Source organism: Sus scrofa, chromosome 1, assembly GCF_000003025.6.
Source record: "Sus scrofa isolate TJ Tabasco breed Duroc chromosome 1, Sscrofa11.1, whole genome shotgun sequence".
Taxonomy (NCBI): Eukaryota; Metazoa; Chordata; class Mammalia; order Artiodactyla; family Suidae; genus Sus; species Sus scrofa.
In genome coordinates, this window is record NC_010443.5 from 234339001 (window position 1) to 234359332 (window position 20332).

Below are 20332 nucleotides of genomic sequence, written 5' to 3' on the forward strand. Positions count from 1 at the left end.
TGTTAGCGAGGAGGCCAAGAACTTTCCTGTACCCTCCAAGAAGACAAATGCTACATGTGGTGCAGACTGAAGTGTCATACGGAGTTAAAGGTGAAGCTGCTGGAGCACACATGATTTCACAGAACACACAGACAGTGGGAAAGGAAAATAGCCAGTGATGCTTTCCTTACTTCTAACCAACAACTTCTGATGGGAATTTGTGGCTCAGAATAGTAGAAAGTCAAAAAAGGACATCAAAAACAGTAACGTGAAGCCTTGAAAAATAAATAGTATGAGATGCGGAATATCACCCTAGTTCTCAAGAGCGGTTTGTGACAATACGTTTGAGCAGGACAAGTTTAGAGTCATTTAAAAACACTCATTTCGACACCTAAAATTTAAATATTAAAAGTGCAACTGCTTCTCTGGTCAACAAATCTCAGTCCACCAGTTGGTTTTGGAAAACTCTGGAAATTCCTCTCCTCCTTCAGTCCTTAGATGTTTCATCCTCCACAGAAGAAAGGAAGGGCCACCCCCTCCATTACACAAAGCTCTGAGATCACAGGCTGGAAACATCTGCATACCTCCTAGTCCCATCCACAAATAAAAACAAAGTTGCACTATCAGGGGACTGGTCTCTTTGGGGGAAAGGAGATTAGAGCAGAGACCAGGATTACTAAAGTCTATCCAAGGACAGCTTCACAAGGCCAACAAATCTAAACTGCAACATCATGTAAATGCTATGCTGGAAAAGGCTGCCATGAGGATAGGTATGGTGCCACCTTGCTTGGAGCAGTAGATGCCAAGGAGAACAGACACTCAGTATGACATCTCCAAGGCCTGATGCTTTTCACTCTGTGTCAAGATGTATGCATCCTGTATACATTTAAAACACAGTTGTTCATTTCTTAGCTTGGATCCAAAAGTAAGAAACATTAAGGCAAATTTAAAATCTACTGGGTTTTTCAAAATACTTTTTAAATTTTATTCAAGTATACTTGATTTATAATTATTGTGTTAATTTCTGCCACACAGAGAAGTCATTCAGTTATATACCTATATATGTATTATTTTTTCATATTCCTTTCTAGGATACTGAATACAGTTCCTTGTGCTGTATGGTAGGACTTTGTAAAACGTATTGGGTTTTGAGTCAATTTCATAAATTACTCATATAAAGAGCTTTTCCTTCTCAAAACATTAAGGTTAAACTTCTAGGACTTTGTAACTTAATAATATGCCTTATTCATGTATACGGCTCCGTAAGCTAAGGTAACGAGAAATGCGTAACATGAATGCTCTTATCCTTAATTGTATCAGCATGCCCTCCTTCCGGGGAAGCCTTACATCAACCTGCCTTGATGTACAAGGACAAATGAAATACCTGCTTCCATGGTCAAGTCAACCCTGATGGAACCATTTTAAAAAATGCAGACTAAGAAAAGCTGCCTAGAGAAAAGACACCTGTATCATCAGTAGCTATTGAGCTTATACTACTCCTCTAAGAAAAGGAAAGCTTTATGCTCGAGAGTCATTTTGCAGTTTTCCACAGAAAAAAAAATTAATTTAAGGTTGAGCTATTGTCACCACTTCTACAGTGTGCCCTCAGATCTCTTAGATGGAATAGCAGGGGGTTTACACACTTCAGCTATAACAGATGTTCTTCACACTTGTTCCTCACGATAAAATTAACATCTTAAAACCAGCTAATTTGCAAACAGAGAAGCAACATAATTGCACTTTAACAGCTGAACAGTTTTACTTACTTCCTGAGACAGAAATGGGATGACTTGTGCACAAATCGTATTCAATCTCTTGGCGATTTCGGTCTATAAAGACAAAGCCATATAAATGTTTAGTATATTTCATAATCAGTTCAGAAAGATAAAACTTCATACCTAACCCTGGAGTCCTCCACTACCTCGCTCTTGAGGGCATAAAACTGCTTTCCCAGGCTACATTAGCAATATTTATCTTGAGATAAACAGTAGATATTAATCCCACTTGCAAAGTAAGACATAATCGCACGCTTTATTGGTCACTTAAATAAGAGATAATGGGTAGTTTAATTGAGTCGGAAAATCTGCGTGGTTTAAGGCTATGTAATCATTTAACCTGGTGATTGCAAACCCCTCCATACACTTATTCAATTATAGGGCACATTTATGTAGCTCCAGCAAGTCCATTCAAACTGGAGTCAGAAACCTGGAGCAGGAGCAACTACCCAGGCAGTCAAGCTCTCAAAATAAGTGAGAAGGCAAATGCAATAAATGAGAAAGCAAAAGAAGACCTCCTTCCCTCTTGTCCCAGCTCCTGCACAGCTGAAACTTTAAAGTCAGTAAGGCTTCATTCACCAAGTCTCACAATTTCAAGCAAGCCTAGAAAATACTGCTGAAACTGAACTCAAGTTCAGCGTCACAATCAAGTCAAGGTACTCTGGGCTTTTGCAGTTTCACCAGAACGCAGCATCAAATGCCAGGACCTCACTGACAGGTTCCATGGTTCCACTGAACTCATTAAGAAAATGTGCCCTGAGTGTCTGTGGTATAGGCTGTACTAGAGAAAGCAGGAAAAGTCCCTGCTCAGCTCCAAATGCACAGCAGTCCCTGGCAAGGGAAGAAGTAGAAGGTGCTCTGCTTCCAGCCTAGGGTAGGAGCCACCTGCCCACCCTACCTCAAACACTCTCCAGTGACACAAAGCAGCCCTGCTTTCCTCTGAAGAACCAGTTCTGCTTCTTAATTTTTATTAATTTTTTGAAAAGAATTCTCTTGTGATGCAGCATGTTAAGGATCCAGCATTGTCACCACAGCGGCCGGAGTCACTGCTGCGGCAGGGATTCCATGGCTCTGGGAACTTCCTCATGTTGGGGGTATGCCCCACCACCCCCAAAGTCATCTGAGGAGTCCCACTTATTTATTTCATCACTTTCTGTCAATGCTTACTAATGCCGCCTCTATTACTGATTAGGCAATGAAAAGGACTATGAGAAGAAAATTATGAAGCACACAGCCCCATGCCCTTGAGAGAGAGAATGGAATAAGTGAGATAAAGTAGAAACCTCAGGAACTGTATAGTCAAGTACATTCAAAAAAAAAAAAAAAAGAGCTGCCTTTTGTCCTCTGAGATGATTCCAGTTAACTGAGCACCAAGCCTTTGGTTTTATGGGATTGGACTGAGGCCAACCCAACTCAATTCTCCCTGACCACCAAAGAGATGGGGTTATAGACCGTGGCTTAGAAGAAATGTACTGGAAGGGAAATGACTGGTATAGAGAACAAACCCATGACCTTGCTTGAACAAGCAGGGCAAACAGGTACGTATACGCAAAAAGGGTGCAGCTGGACCAGGTGCAAACACAGAACTGGGTCAGCCCCACCCAGTCCATTTAATCACCGCCACCCACTCAAGCTAACTCAAGGTCATGGCTCTCCTCGAAAGCAGGCACACGCTACCCTTGCCTCTGCAACAGAGTTCTACACTATATATTTAATGGTGACCTCTGTGGACTCTTGCTCCCCACTATCCTACCTACCATACATTCCAACAGCATTCTGTACTTTCCCCGTCTCTAAAACTCATTTTTCAAAATGATCTCTCTTCCCTTTGCGTACGCATACACAGATGTATGGTATACAGAAATACACACGAAAGTTAAAATAACGAAGTCCACCATCCAGAAGATAACCACGTGTAACATTTTTCCGTGATCTGCACTCCAACATCTGTCATAGATACCCTCCCACTCAATAAATACAGATATGAATAAGGACATCATCAATATGTTCCCCTATACAAGCAAACAGGTGTCTAAGCACTTCTGATATCAGGGGATATTTATGTTACACCTAAAATTTTCCACAGTTATAAACTCTATGTCAAAATAACACTCTCCCTAGATCTCTAAAAGGAATCCCTAGACGTGAAATTGCTAGGTCCAAGTGTATGCATATTTTAAACTATAATTCACGCTGATGAACTGCTCAGTGGAAAAGCTTACCAATTTACATTATCACCAGTTTATGAGGGTACATGCTCCCCCACTCAGTGTCAATACTGGATTTTGTTGACCTTTTTTTTTTGAATCTTTATCCATCTAATAGATGAAAACATTACCTCATTTTTATTTGCATTACTTGGATTCTTCCTGAAGTTAAAACTCTTTTCAGATATTGATTGGCCTACTGTATTTTTCTTTTCTCTCTTTTCCTTTGCTATTTTCTCATCACCCGTCTTTCTGTAGTAATTCTTTCCATAGGACAAATACTGACTCTCTTTCACAGTTTTTCCACCTGCCACTTGTCTTTTAACCTTTCTTACTATGGACTTTTTGCTGTGCAAAAATGTAAGTTTTTGTTTTTTTTTTTTTTTTTTTTTGCTTTCCAGAGCCGCACCCATGGCATATGGAAGCTCCCAGGTTAGGGGTTGAAACGGAGCTGGAGCTGCTGGCCTACACCACAGTCGGCCTTCAGCCACACTGGATCCTTAACCCGCTTAACCTGTGTCCTCGTGGATATTATTCAGGTTCCTTTCCACTGAACCATGACAGGAACTCCCAAAACTTTAAGTTTTTATGTGATCAAACTAAAGAGTGGTGTTTCTATGTTCCTGGCCTTTGGAACCCCAAATTATAGAAGCCATTCTTAATTTTCTCCCAGAGTTGCTATGACTATCCTTTCTACACTTAATTACTTGACATAAATGGAATTTATTTTAGTTTTAGACATAAAGATGATCTCCTCTTTAAGTAATAATTATATATGTTATAACACGGAGTGGCTTCAAAGTAAAAGTGAACTTGACTGTCAGGGGACAGTTAAGACCTGGTTTCAATGAAATGAATTCATAAACCTTTAATAACATTAGAGTTATTAAGAACCAAATTAAAAAGTACAGATTAAAGCACAGACAATAGCCAAGACTGCAACAGGAGGCCGAGGGTTAAATATCAAAGCTCAAACTAGTGAAGAAACATCAAAAGCCTTACCATTTGTCCTGGGAATCCGAAATAAACGGTCTAGAGAAGAAAGGGAAATAAGGACTACAGAGAAGGATCTTATCCCAGCTGTCTGACTCTTCCCTCTGCCAGGTCTCTCTAAACTCTAATCTTAAAACTATGACAAGTGAGCTTGATGAACCAGGAAGCCTAGCTTCAAATTTCACCTCTGACTCACCTTGAAACTGTCCAAGCAAGCTGTCCAGGCTTCAAGAGTACCTACTCCTGGCAGCATGAAGATGCAACGTGTGCTATCTGAGTTCTAAAACATCACCACCACCGAAGGAGGGTTTCACAAACTTTGCGCCCAGCCCTTAAAATAGTGTGGATGGCAGCATAAAAACTGACAGCGATTCTTTAGTATTATCTCTTGCTTCAACACAAGGGTATTCTTTTTTTTTTTTTTGTCTTTTTGTCTTTTGTTGTTGCTATTTCTTGGGCCACTCCCACGGCATATGGAGGTTCCCAGGCTAGGGGTTGAATCGGAGCTGTAGCCACCGGCCTACGCCAGAGCCGCGGGATCCGAGCCGCGTCTGCAACCTACACCACAGCTCACGGCAACGCCGGATCGTTAACCCACTGAGCAAGGGCAGGGACCGAACCCGCAACCTCATGGTTCCTAGTCGGATTCGTTAACCACTGCGCCACAACAGGAACTCCGGGTATTCTGATAAGACCTTTAATATAGCGCCAATTAACGAATAGCAGCATTTTCCACCTGCCCTTCTAGTCCTGATCACAGTTAATAAGCAGGTTAAACTGGATAGCAGGTTAACACCGCTTAAGCAGGTGTTAAGAAAGTTCTGTAACCTTTTCAGACTGCCTTCTTTCCACCTCCTCCAAAGACTAGACAACTCCAATGGAAAAAAACTGTATTTTCCGCCTAGAAATCACTTTCCTACACAGAGCTCAAGATATATTTGGTATCTGCTAATAGTCATAATGTTTATGAATAAACCTACCCTGTACTTCTGACACCATATAAGGCAACAACAAGTCACCATTCAAGAGCTATCCCTGGAACCTCTGGGCCCAGAAAAGTAACCAGCTTGGTAAAGGCCCCAGTATCAGACTTCACCTCAGGGCCAGCCACTACTTGCTGAAGCAGCAGGAAGCAGGAATCCAAATTATCAGTCCAGAACCATCTTTATTTTCCTCATCAATGCCAGCTCCCTTCTCACTGATTTCTTATGGTAATAGAGTCGTATTCCAAAAACTTGGTTTGCATGTCAGCAAACAAATGCTAAGTTAGGTGTTCTTAGTTAAGTCATTTCAACTGTTGAGCCCCAGGCTCTTATCACCAATCTGCGTAAAGTGTTTCATCAGAATCAAGTAAGCTAATATGTAAACTACAGCTGTACTACTACAAAATGCTATTCTCTTATCCGAGTCCTTCAAGGCCTACCTCAAGTCCACTTAGAAGCTGCCTTTCCTCCCATAATACCAATAAACACACTCTAGGCCCTTCAAGTTCCTCCACGGTGTTTATGGTCCTTTGGCAAACTAAGACTATTTAAGATCACATCTTATGTGAGGCTTCTGTACGCTTTCCTAACAGCTTCTGGCATCAAGTCTTCTCAACACAATAAGGTGGGAAGCATAAGAAGACTCGTGCCAAACGTTCGGGTATAGCCCCTCCCAACACTCCCCCACCAAAACTGACCACAGGGCACACATTCCACGTAGGGTCCTTCCAAAGGAACTAAAATGGAATCGCCGCACAACCCTAAACTCAGTGACCAACACGTAACCGGGTAAACCATTCCTAACCAGTGTCAGAAGAAGGCTGTTTTACTGTAAGAATTCATATCTTGGTAGGTACAAGATTCAGGTACATGTATATATTTTCTTATTTATTTATTTATATATTTTCTTATTTATTTATTTATTTCTGCTTTTTAGGGCCACACCCAAGGCATATGGACGTTCTGAGGCTAGGTGTCTAATCGGAGCTATAGCTGCTGGCCACAGCAACGCCAGATCTGAGCCACATCTGCGACCTACCTACACCACAGCTCATGGCAACGCCGGATCCTTAATCCACTGAGCGAGGCCAAGCATCAAACCCGCAACCTCATGGTTCCTAGTCTGATTTGTTAACCACTGAGCCACGACGGGAACTCCAAGTTCATGTAAATTTTAACTGAGTTAAATCAAATTCCTCAAAGGCCAGGAACGAACCAAACCCCGGTTTTGCAGAGCTCTTTATACTGAAGACATGGTCTTCTGGGCAGCTGAACTTACGTTTTAGGACTTCATCATTCCCGAAAGCTTGGCTCTCCACCTTTTCAAACTCCGTCCACCTCATCTAATTACCAGACTGAAGAGCCAGCCTGCTCCCCAACGTCTGCCCACTTTTCCACTACACACAGAGTAATATATAATGAGGGTTGTTGGAGGCTCAAAGCAGGGTGAGGACTGCTTAAGAGTAATTGCCCATGGGTCTCAAAGCAATCCAATGGCACCTTGCCCAAAGTCAGCTTAGGGAGGGGAACTCCACCACCATTAAATTGCAAATTGATGGATCATAAAAAATGCCGCTTTATGCTGAGGGCTGGCAAACTGATCTTTTGGTTTCCTCGAACCAAGCGGGAGGCCAGGAGAAAAAAACAGAGTGGAGAGCTGGTAAGAAGTGTCTGGCAAGAGATAAACGGGCAAGAACATGAAAACAAAGCACACAAAGGAAATAAATAGATAATCTCTAAATCCCCTGACTAGAAGGTTCAGAGTCTATGAAAAGAAAGCCTTCAATACAGAAAAAATGTTCAACCTCACTAGCAACCAAATAAAACGCAAAATGTCTCTGTAAGTAAGGTGGGTCACTCTGCACCGGTTAAGTTAGTTTATTCTTTAAAAAAAAAAAACTAATGAAATCCAGCGATGATGAGTCCTCTGGGAAAATGGAGCAATCATACATTACTGATGACAGAGTAAACTGGTACAGTCGTCTTGGAAAGCAACTGGGCAATGTATTTCAAGAGCATGAAATTATTCAAACCTTTTGGTAAGGCTTCCCACAGCTAAGAATTTATCCTAAGGAAACAGTTCAAATGAAAAGCATTCCATGCATGAAGCTGTTCACTGCAGCTCTGAGTTTCAAAGCAAAAGAGACAAAGTCAGGTGAAGATATAACAGTAGTAGTTCAACACATCACAACCATCTGCAGTTTTGGAAAAACTTAACATTTGCCCTACTGATAAATCAGATGTCTAATACTAGGAGAATGGTTAAATACACAACATCAACCCAAAGGCATGGCAAGCAACCATTCAAGTCATATTATGGTAATGATGCTTAAATGGCCAACACATTTACTAGATGAAGCAGGAAGGGAAGAAAGAACAAAGCTGTGGTGTTAGGGTGCCTGTGTGGCTTTTTTATTTATTTATTTTTTACAACAGGAGCAGTGTTCAAGCGCTGTAATTTGATACCCCAAATAAAACCAGTGATTATCCTGGTGTAGCAGGGTTATCAGTGCCTTCTCCCCCCAACCCCTGCTTCCAATGACCTTGTAGATGCTGCCCTTGATTTACCAGCTTGGATGTATTATTAAGCAGGGAAGGGAGCAAAGGCTGGTCAGGCCCACCACTCCCGTAATTGACCCTGGCACTGAGTCACAAAGATGCTGGCCAACCCTGCTGGCAAACTCTGAAACCCTCTGGGTGTCTGGCCCTCTTAGAATCCATATATCACACATGAAGAGGGCAATGCCTAAAGGAAATGATTTGCCCAGGATCATAAAGACTACAAACCATGTTCTCTGCCGAGTCCTTTCTCCAGGAAGTGGAAGTGGGAAATTGGGATGTACTCAAGACCAGAAACAAAGCTGACACACTCAGCCTTGTCTGCCAAGCAATACAGCCCTAACAGGATGGCAGCAATAAAAAGTCAAGGCCACGTCATTCCCTCAGCCAGCAAGAGGACCACAACAAGGTGCCCCAGTCTGTCAACAACGGGGTCCTGGTCCTCTTGCTGCCATTGGCAGAAGTACTGTGCCTTTTATGAGAAGTTTCAGTGATACACCTCGAACCTTAAATAAACAAGCAGCAGCCAAACTTCACTTTTTTTTTTTTTTTTTTTTTGTCTTTTGAGGGCCACACCTCGACATACGGAGGCTCCCAGGCTAGGGGTCTGATCGGAGCTGCAGCTGCCAGCCTACAACACAGCCCCAGCAATGCCAGATCCAAGCCTTGTCTGCGACCTACACCACAGCTCATGGTAACGCCAGATCCTTAACCCACTGAACGAAGCCAGGGATCGAACCCAAAACCTTGGTGGTTCCTAGTCACATTCGTTTCTGCTGTGTGTGCCACAACGGGAACTCCCAAACTGCACTTTTGTCCTCCCCTTCCCTTCGCAGGCAAAGAGAATTAGTGCCTCGGCCCTTACGTCAGACAATCTGGCCCATTAGGAAAGCATAATCCACAAAAACACATCCACAAACGCATCTCTCTATTTCGTGAAGATGGCACCTGATGTACCAAAAGAAAATCCAAGATGTTTTAATAAAATTGCATACTTCAAATGATGTATGTGAAACTCTGCAAATAATCTTCCAATACCCCCCGGCCCCCACTCCATTATAAGAGGGGGAAAAGCTCCTTGGCCTAGAGATCTCCTTCATAACAATGGCTAGTCACCAGCCTATCTCTCATCCTAGCACCTTGCTTCACCAGCACACTCATGAAAAGAGGATTTTTATCTTAGATTCTAATGCATCAGAGTAGTTTTCCGTTTAACATATAACTATGTCAATAAAAGACTAACCACAATTTTGGGGAAATCCAAATGAAAAGGACTTGGGGTCTCTTTAAGTCAAGGTTATAATGGTTATGAGGTTATTGGCGGTTTTCAATGGTAGGGGTGCAACAGGATCAACCGAAAGGCTTGGTAAAACACAGAGGGCTAGGCCCACTCCCAGGGTTTCTGAGCCAGGAGGTCTGGCGGCCCCCCCGTATCTGCATTTCTAACAAGGTCCCAGGTGATTTGTGGCTGGGGACCACACTTTGAGAACTGTGGCCATTGGATAACCACAACAGCAATGGCAGCAGTTTCTCCAGCTTAGCACACACCGGATCCTCTTGCATTCAGGCTCCAAGTGTCAACCAGCGAAGGTGCTCCTGGAGACTACACCGGAAGGTTAAAATAACTCACCTAGGGTCAGAAACAAGCAGGAGGGGAGGTCAGACCTGCCTTTCTCCAAATCTTGGCACAGACAGAGATGATTGCCTGTCTCCATGCATTTTTAGAAAACAAGACCAAGGCAAGAACACAGACGGAACAGGGGTGGAAGAACCCATCTGCCTACTGTGGGAGACCCCAAAACAACATTCATTTAAATGAGTCCACCTGTGGCAATGTAATCTTGCCCCTTCTTCAACCCGATGATTAAAGCAAAACAAAGAGTACCAGCTGACAGAACCCTCCCAGCGGCTCGATTAATCAGAACACAAGTCGCCAATTATGGGCAGATCACTTTTATGTTCCGTCTCCCCCTCATGTGGGGGCTCCGGCAGCCTCCTAAACCCTAGCCCTTTCCCACTGGGTGCCCACTCTCTCCTTCCACGGCTCACCCTTCACCTTTGCAGCTTCTCTCAAAACAAGGAGGGGTTAAAATAAAGGGAAATCAAAACCTGCTGAAGGCTGCTGGGGCGGAGATAGCAACACTAATTGCTCCCATTCTCTGGCTCCTTGCGAGGCAGATTGCAGGGCCTGCGTCTCCGGAGAAAGCTCTCGGATCTTCGAGGCAGCTCTCAGCAGAGCAACTCAAGTGCCCTTAATTGTTTATGTTCTTAATGCAGAGCCTCTTGAATGCATTCATTTTTAATAGCAGGCTTGAGTGTGGGGCCCATCAAAGAATGACAAAGCAACTCTATTCACTGGTTCCCCTTCCTGCAATGAAGGCCTTCTGATTTATTTGCAAATGACAAGCTTGGCAGGCCCCACTTGAGAACTGCCCTCCCCCGCTTTTTTTTAAAGAATTCAGTTGCATTTTCCAAGATGAAGTTGAGTCTGCAACACTGTGTATTTGTGTAAATTCTTCCCCCTTCAGTTCCTTCTAATTAATGACTTAAATGTTTTGACCCAACTGTTGCCAAGCAGAGCATTTGGGCTTTAATTTGTCATTTTGGTAAAGATGCATCCTTGACAAAAGCTTTGCAGCTGTCTCAGTGCCTAAACAGCACATTTCCATTATTCAGAAACCCTTGTTATGGAGTTCAGAAAGTGCTGTTCACAGGAAATCATCTCGGCTTGTCCCATGATGGAAAAAGACAGCATTTTGTAGCATCAAAGGAAAATGCACTCTGGTGCGCCCCAAGAAGGGTTTCAGGACGAACACCCGCAGGGTGAATCACAGAACACTACCACGAAGTCAACGCCTATTGCCCTGGGAATGGAAAGAGAGCCAGCCTACACCTTTCACCCTCTTCACAGGTCTTAGTCATTAGGAAGCTCACGAGAGAAATTAGATAATACCATACAATAGCAGGATCGGTGGGAGGAAGAGCTGGCTACATCACTATGGCATGAAGGCTAAAATTGCAATTCTGAAAATAATACATGCCTGTGAAGTCAAAGACTGCACAGGAATATGCAAAAATCAAGTTGCCTCTGAAAACCCAGTTTATGAGTATGGTCTTTACTCAAAATGTGGAATGGGAGTTCCTGTCGTGGCACAGTGGTTAATGAATCCGACTAGGAACCATGAGGGTTCGATACCTGCCCTTGCTCAATGCCGGTTAAGGATCCGGCGTTGCTGTGAGCTGTGGTATAGGTCGCAGACGCAGCTCGGATCCCGCGTTGCTGTGGCTCTGGCTTAGGCTGGCAACTACAGCTCCGATTAGACCCCTAGCCTGGGAACCTCCATGTGCTGCGGGAGTGGCCCAAGAAATGGCAAAAAGACAAAAAAAAAAAAAGAACAAAAAACGTGGAATGTCATCTTCCTTGCAGTAACACTTAAACCCTTTCTTTTTCATCATCGCAACCGGTTAGGCCTGTGTGGTAATCTGCTTTTGGATGGTACTGACTCCCAGTGGTCTACATTCCATGACCCTGTATTCCATCAGGACAAGGCAAACGTCCAGTGCACACAACTATGACACACCATTTATCATCAGCTTTAGCATTTCTCATCATTCCCCTGCCTACATCTTGTGTGGATGGAGATCACCGGATAGCAGTTTGGGTATGAATGTGTCCTTAACAGATTGGATCTTTAGCCAATCTAGACAGTGGAAAGGAAATGTTGACCATGGGACAGTGGTTCCCTGATTTTAAAGCATGCTACAGCTGATGACCCCCACACATGCATGACGGCTGCCACTGTTCTTCTAAGCAACTTCTTAGGGAAAGCAGTACTCCATCAAGAGGCCGGTGCCATCAAAGCCATGTGACATACCAGCAGAATGGCCTCAAGTTAGAAAGATATGTGTGTGTGTGTGTGTGTGTGTGAGAGCGCGTGTACTATGTGAGCTCCAAACTCAGCCATAGTTGGAAAGCCCCATCTCTGGGCCTTCCTCCTCACAGGCCAAGATGCTAGAGAGGTAGTCCTTTGGGAAGGAAGACAAAGTTCCTGGCATTCACAGTTGAAACCTGGGATTCTTTTCAATCAACATCATGTGCCAAGAAAGCTGCGAAGCTCCAGAATGCAATTTACTCCCAGAGCGGCCAGAAGATGAATGTGAAGGGAGGAGGCTCTCCTGTAAGCTGGAGTTCAGACTCGGCCTCAGGAACAGTGAACCCAGCAAGTGCCAGCAGGGCATCAAAGACTGGGAGACACTGGGATAGAAAAAAAACTTGTGTGCAGTGAGGTCAAAAGTCAAGAAAAGAGTTTTTAATCTCAAAAGCACCTTAGATCATGATTTAAATGAAATCTGGGAGGCTGGTGAAAATTTACAAAGCATGCCTCTTTGGAAAAGTTTTTAAGTATTTACAAGATGGTAAGTGCAAGGATCCTAGACTTCACTAGTGCATTAAAGAGTCACAGAATATTAGCTCAGCTATGCAGGTGGAGGCAAACAGAAATATCGTTTTAAATACAAATTATTTCTTAAACACACACACACACCTGATCATCACATCACAATACAATACACAGAGAAATCTGAGCAAGAGGAAAATAATCACCATTTCTCCAAGATAACAATCAAGCTATTTTCAGGGAAAAAGTGTGCTTTGTTAGGATAATTTATTCAAGGGTACATGGATTGACCACAAATATATATAACCTAAAGTATTTAAAGAAAAGTCCCCTATGCCCAGTCATATCAACTTGTTATTTTATTTTTTTTTATGGCCACATAAGCAGCATATGGGGAAGTTCCTAGGCCAGGGACTAAATCGGAGTCATAGCTAAGATCTACACTAGATCCTTTAACCCACTGTGCCAGGCTGGGAAATGAACTCACACCTCCTGAGCCGCTGCAGTTGGATTGTTAACCCACTGCACCACAGTGGCAACTCCTCAACTTGTAGTTTAGAAAAGATACGTTACAGTGTGCTATCTAAGATATACTGGGGAAGCGTTAAACAAGAAGGGATAAAGACACTAGGTCATGGAAGTGAGAATCGTTTATAAACCAGGGGCCACCACAAGTTACCACTCCTATCATTCACCAGTTATTACAAGTGGACAAATCAATTTATGTGCTTGTGTGTGTTTTTAGAAAGCATCCTAGATATTCTTCCATTAATTATGTGGGTTCAGGACATGTCAATTCTTGTTTCCCAGAGCACAAGCAACCAAATTTAACCCACGTATTGTGTTACACTGGTCTGCATTCGCATGGTTCCCACAGGGCTGGGCTGGCTCAATAAAGCCAGGCTCCTTCTGGAAGAACAGAATAGACTTCCTGCCATTTGGACTGTGAAACACAGTAATCCACCAGGGAATAAAGGTCAATGTTGCACTTTTGGTCATTACTGAATCATTTGAGATGATCTGCGGTGAGGATGAGAGGAAAATCGAAGGCTGTGAGAACGCTGCAAATGGCTTGACCTCAGACCAATTTCCATCTCCATCTGTCTAATAGACATGTGGATAAAAAGCCTCCCTCCTTCTGGGCTACTCGGCTGTTTTCAAATCCGAGGCACAAGCCAGGAACCAGTTAAACAATACATTAATAAGGGGAAATAACCTTCTAAGCCCCAGTCTGACACTTATTCAGGTTTTAGGTCATCAGCTCAAGTTTGGAAAGCAATTTTCCAGTCTGCAAGCAGTACTGCAAAGTAGAAATTTTAACGAATATGGAGAATCATCTGCAGTGCAGGGGCATGTGCCAAAAATCTCCTTATTTGTACATGCAAATATATGCATGCTTACACCTCCACTCCCCACCAAAAGATATCCACACAATTTCTATTACGTCTGCTAACACACACACAAAGGGGAACAGCCATTACAAAAACTGCGTGCTGCTGAAACAAGTCTCTTTTTTTCCAAGTGTCCAATTAATGCTGCTTAATCATGATTAAGGCATTTCAATCCTTAAAAACAAAATATTCCTAGGAAGCCAGAGCCTAATCCTCATTTAGGTTATGGAACAAATGTTAATATCTTGACTTTATACTAATACTCCCCTTTACCGGTTAGGACAAGCTCCTTTTTGAAGGTAATGCTGTGCCCTATATAAGTTTAGGCCCCCACAGTATATCAATGTCAAACAACATCGTGTCAAGCTAAGATTCAATTCAGGTAAGTGCCACTGCCAAATTTTCTTGTTCCCAGACGGGCTTTAAGATTATTTTATTGCTTAAAATTTAATTTGTTCCAACTCGTGTCTCCATGACAACGTTGGCTAACCCTGCAAATCATTTGGGTAATTGGATATCTTATCTTTCTATTGCTCTCAAATCGAATGATTCTGCTAGAATTGTAACAGCCAATCAAATTTACAGTCCTCCTGAGTAATAGACTTGGAAAAGTAGCCACATTCATCTCCTCTTTACAGCCATATTAGCCAAGATGCAACACACAGTAGAATCTGGTCTTCAAACTATACTCCAAATTGTAAGTGGTGTCAATACCAATACTCTCACAGTGCAAAGTCTACTCAAAAAGCCCCCTCCCTTTCATACTATTTTAATATGTGAAGCAACAATTGTTACTCATTCCATATAAACCTTGAGCAATTTCATTACTTTGAGGGAAACTGACAAGAGTAATTCCACATGCTAATCAGAAAAAAATAATAATAAAATAAAAATCACAGCTTTTGGGGGGTATTTGACCTTGTGACTTTGACCTTTAGGTATTTAACATGACCACACCAATGGCTACACAAGATGACGACGACATACCAACACCTGTTTGCAGCTCTTTAAGATGGGTAAACCACATCTGATTCATTGTAAGAAATAAGAATGAATACATATTTCACAACCAGTTCAAAAATCACTATTCCCTTGAAGAAATGCACAGCTAAAATGTGACATCCCCTTATATTTCACTTAATTCATGAATATCACAGCATCCAGCGTAGTCAATTATGGAATACAGAGTTCTTAAAAGATTCACAAGTCAGCAGTTCCACTCTTGAGTTAGTGGTATGATTTTGGCCTTTGGTCAGCTAAAAAGTACAGAAGTTGGACACATTTCAGGAGTCCACTTCCAACCTTCTCAGTAGCTGTGCAAGGAGATTTGGCTCCTTGGGAGCTCAGGGCCCAGGCACTGTAAGAGAGCCAGCCGGCTTACAAATGGAAAAGGCTCCAGAACCCTGGCCAACTGGCAGGCAGAGGGAGTTGTCAGGAACCTCGTGCTTCGCCTACAGACACTCAGAAGACTTCAGGACCACTTCCCAAGCTAAACACAAAGAGGCAGCAACGTGGAGCTTCTCTGCACACTGATGTCAGCAGGTGGCAGAGCTTCTAAGCAACTGTGGGAGCAGGTACTGGCACCATTTGTCAGAGCTGTGCCCTCTTTCATCCCAAATACTTACAGAAAAGTTGCTACTGCATCGTGCTTGGCAATGAGTCAACTGCCTAAACCCTGTACATCCAATCCCAAAGGGCTCTGCTTTCTTCCCTCCTGTAAGGTTTTTTTTTTTCCCCTGTTTCCTCAACTATTAGCACATAAGCAGCAGCTGTGAATCGAGAGGCCACAGAAATCTCAAGCCCATGGAGCACACAGAGAATACTGCAACCCAACTATCCAAACTTTGCCCCCACTTCACAAGTTTTCATAGCCAAAGAAACCTGTATGTATGCACAGGTCATCAAGGTGTGCGATTGTTTTTTCTTACCAAACACAGCAAAAACAGCTTTTTTGTTTTTCCCCCCTAAGGATAACAAAAATCTCTCTTCAAATTCAAAGTTAGATTTGCCACATTACATTAAAAAGAAAAAAATTGGAAACACATCTCCTATCCTTTATTCTGCCAAAACTCGGAATAAAAGGAACCAAATCCTCTTTGTTGGTCTTTGTTGTTCATCCATCCTCTTAAACAAAAAAACTCAACCCAAGGCTATTCTCACTGGTGGTTGTATTAACTACTTAAGGCTGTTGCCTTCCAAGGGCACATTTTCCTGTTTGGCTTAAATAAGGCATCTTAATTCCTCTAGATTCCTTAGACAACAGAGGCTGCCAATAGGGGCTTAAAAAAAGAAAAAAAAAAAAAAGTTTCCTTTTGAGCTGAAATAAATGCTTCTGATCTTAGAAGGAAACAAATTTAAAAACCCTGTCATTGAGAGGAAATAGTGAAAAGTGAACAGTTCAGACGCAGGAAGGAAGGAAACTGGGCTTGGAAAAACAAGATGGAAACATGGCCTAGAATTCCGACAACGGGGTACAGTTTTAAAGGGATCAATGATAGAGTCAGATAACAGATTTCCAAGAACAGCTGTCCCTGAGCAGGACACATCAGTCACTCAATCGTGATAACACCCCTATCCAGCAGGTGCCTAACCTTCTAGCCTGGTTTTTCCTTTGCAAGGAGGAATAATTAATATCCACACAAAGGGAGGCTGGAAGGATTTACAGAGAGCTTCTACAGCAATTCCTACGGCACGAGGAGCTCAATGGATGGACTACAACTACTGACTCTTAGGTTCCCAATAAGCTTACTCTACAATAATAAATCCAAGAAGCTGACTTTTGAAAGCCAAAGAGCTGAAACAGACAAACTATCTGAAAACCATGCAGTCACCTGTAGCTGCAGGCTGGATGTGGGATTGGACACCCTTCCTCCCTCCTGGTGGCCCATCCATTATTCTCTCCATACCAGACCAGGATACAGATCAATGCTAAGACCCCCTTTCCTAAACCGAAAGCGACCTTTTTATTTTCACCCACTAATCCATAGACGCCTTTCAAATGGCACAAATAAAGGCGGCTGCATTTTGTTCTCTAAATCAATTTTCTCCCCAGCCATCAACTAGATGTTCCTGCACAGAGAAAGAACAGCCCTTCCCTTCTAATTCAAAAATCCATACTGCCACTGCCCTTGCAAACTGCTAAACAAGCAGTATCGGCAAGTCACTTGTGTTCTGTAATATATTTACTGCAAATCCCAATGGCTCACCTCCTAATGCAGTTTTCTATTGTGTCTGTGTGTGTCAATACACTGGCCGGTCACCTTACTTGTAAGGGGCTCTGCGAGGCTGTTTGCTCAAGGCATCAAGAGGGCGCCTCGGACAAAGGCTGTGTTTCTGGAGGCCCCGGCCTTGGAGAGCCTCCTCCGCACGCTGAGGTCCTCAAAGAGGTTTTCTTTACTGGTCCTTCACACCCCTGTACCACCCACGGCCTCTGAGACAGCTTCAATTCTCCACTGGGACAGTTTCCACTCACGCAAAGCTCAAAATCGCAGTCCTTTTGCACCAAGACTTCCCAGTTTCCACCTTACCAACACTAAAGCTGTTCCTCCAACAAATACAGGGATAGCATCTTAAAGGTGCCTTTTCAAGGGCCAAAAGGTAGGAGGGCTTGGGAAGGAAGGGGCATCTGGCTTTTCTAAGTCTAAACCTCTGCTTTAAGGTGACAGCTGAAAAAGCAAGCAGCCTAACACCATGTAATGGTGGATCACTTAGTACAACCACACCAAAAACACAAAGGGCAAGTCTAGGAGGCAAATGCTATTAAAAAAAAAAAAAAAAAAAAAACACCTGTTCGGATGGGATTCTTGAAATGTCCCTGGAGAAACTCCCCCTTTCGTGTGCATCAGTCTAAAATGGGTTGGGTTGCTAAAAGAAAGGCTTGAATTATTTCTTTATCTTTTGGGGAAGGGGGAGGGCAAAAGCTCTGTGCAAGATATATGACAGGCAGATATTACAATATGTTACTTTACAGATTCCTGGTATCAAAGAGGTAGGTATAAGACAAGGTGTTCACTGTACATTTCTTTCTCCTTTTCTGTATATTTGAAATTCTTCATAATAATACATTGTGGGGGAAGGGACTCTGTAAAGACTAGAAGTAAATAATTAATGTGTATAATCAGCATTATTAAGAAACTGACTAAGTCAAGGTCAGTGCCTTTGGAGAACTTATCTACAACATTATTAGTGGCTGTGGTCATCCTTAGGAGATAAGCAGTGCTTCCTGGGCAGTGATGCATGTACCTCCTTAATTCATAAGGAAACCCAGGCCTCGGCAACATGCTACTTCTGCTTTTTCTCTCTTTCTCTTCTATTACAAACCCAAATCTATTGCTAAAATTAAACTCCCCATTGAGGAGTGGGAGTTCTCACTGTGGCACAGCAGAAATGATTCTGACTAGTAACCATGAGATTGCAAGTTCGATCCCTGGCCTTGTCCAGCAGGTTAAGGATCTGGCGTTGCCATGAGCTGCAGTGTTGGCTGCAGACTCAGCTCGGATCCTGCATTGCTGTGGTTGTGGCTAGGTGGGCAGCTGTAGCTCCGCTTCAACCCCTAGCCTGGGAATCTCCACATGCCACCAGGTGTGGCCCTAAAAAGCAAAAAACAAACAAACAAACCAAAAAACAAAAGCCTCAGTGGATAAATCACTTTTCCAAAAGAAAAACAACAGAGCAAAAGCAATCAGATAAAATTAAAACCATAATCCTATATAACACCTAGTGAAATCAAATAGATTTCATTCTTAACTTTGGCATAAGGATCCATACTGGTACTCTAGATTTAGGTTTTTAATCTGGATGCCATGGACTTGCTGGAAGATCTTAAGATGTCCACACACAACCAAAATTGTTGGGCAAAGCAATCTTAGGTATAAAAATATGTTTGGTTTTTGGCCAAGCAGCTTTCAGCTGATTTTCATATGGGTTCAGGATCCCAAACATTTACAATCACCACTCTACCTAAGGAGCACCTTAAACACTACTTAACAAGTGCCTACTCGAACTCACTGGGAAGCAAAGTGGCAAATCTCAAACTCAAGCCTCAAGCAAACTGCAACCCTGCTGAAGAAATGGGGAAAGCCACATGAAAAAACATTACTACAAAACTTAGAGCAAAAATAAGCCATGTGACAGCCCCCTACTGGAGCTGACACGGAAGGCCTTCATGTAAACAGACAGTGTTGGTACTCGAACTAGACCTTGAAGGATAGTGAAAAAGGCCATGTGAAGTTTGACAAAAAAGCCTGGACTTTTAAGTAAACAGAAAAAACACAAAACATCTTTTAGGTACAAAAAAGAGAACTTTAGTCCATTTGGCTGGATTAAAGGACCTGGAGGGAAGAGGATGGAGGTGGCCAAGAAAGACTGGCATGGACAGTAATCAGCAACAGACAGAGGCTGTGAGTGATGGGCAAAGAGGCAACTAACTACTAGAGTGGGAAGTCACAACCATAAAAAACAGGCATAATTAAGAGGCCACGGAGTTCCCGTCGTGGCGCAGTGGTTAACGAATCCGACTAGGAACCATGAGGTTGCGGGTTCGGTCCCTGCCCTTGCTCAGTGGGTTAACCATCCGGCGTTGCCATGAGCTGTGGTGTAGGTCGCAGACGCGGCTCGGATCCCGCGTTGCTGTGGCTCTGGCGTAGGCCGGTGGCTACAGCTCCGATTAGACCCCTAGCCTGGGAACCTCCATATGCCGCGGGAGCGGCCCAAGAAATAGCAAAAAGACAAAAAAAAAAAAAAAAAAAAAAAAGAGGCCACAAGACCCAGGCCCCTAAAGAATTCTGCATGCACTCCCTTCCATTCCAGGGCCAGCTTTCCAAGAGTGTTTAAAATGTAGACTAGGAGTTTCCTTCGTGGCTCAGCGGTAAACAAACTATGAGGAGCAGTGAGAACATGAGGACTTTCATTTAACCCCTCCACTAAAAAAGTCCATTTATTATATATGTACACAATCTATCAGCATAGTAATACATTTATAGAACTCATAAATTCATAAGTAAACATATCTGGTGATATGTTTTGAAACTTCTTCTTGACAAGCTGCAC

General features: G+C 43.0%; 1 protein-coding gene across 6 annotated transcripts in view; it reads right to left on the minus strand.

The window, feature by feature from the left end:
• The window catches only part of LOC100524475 (transducin-like enhancer protein 1), a 92488-nt gene that overhangs the window by 60833 nt on the left and 11323 nt on the right, over positions 1 to 20332 (minus strand). For all 6 annotated transcript variants that reach the window (XM_003480540.4, XM_005660179.3, XM_013993633.2 and 3 more), the window contains one exon: positions 1746 to 1808. In XM_003480540.4, coding sequence (XP_003480588.1) covers positions 1746 to 1808 — 63 coding nt within the window. The remainder of the gene's footprint in view (positions 1 to 1745; positions 1809 to 20332) is intronic.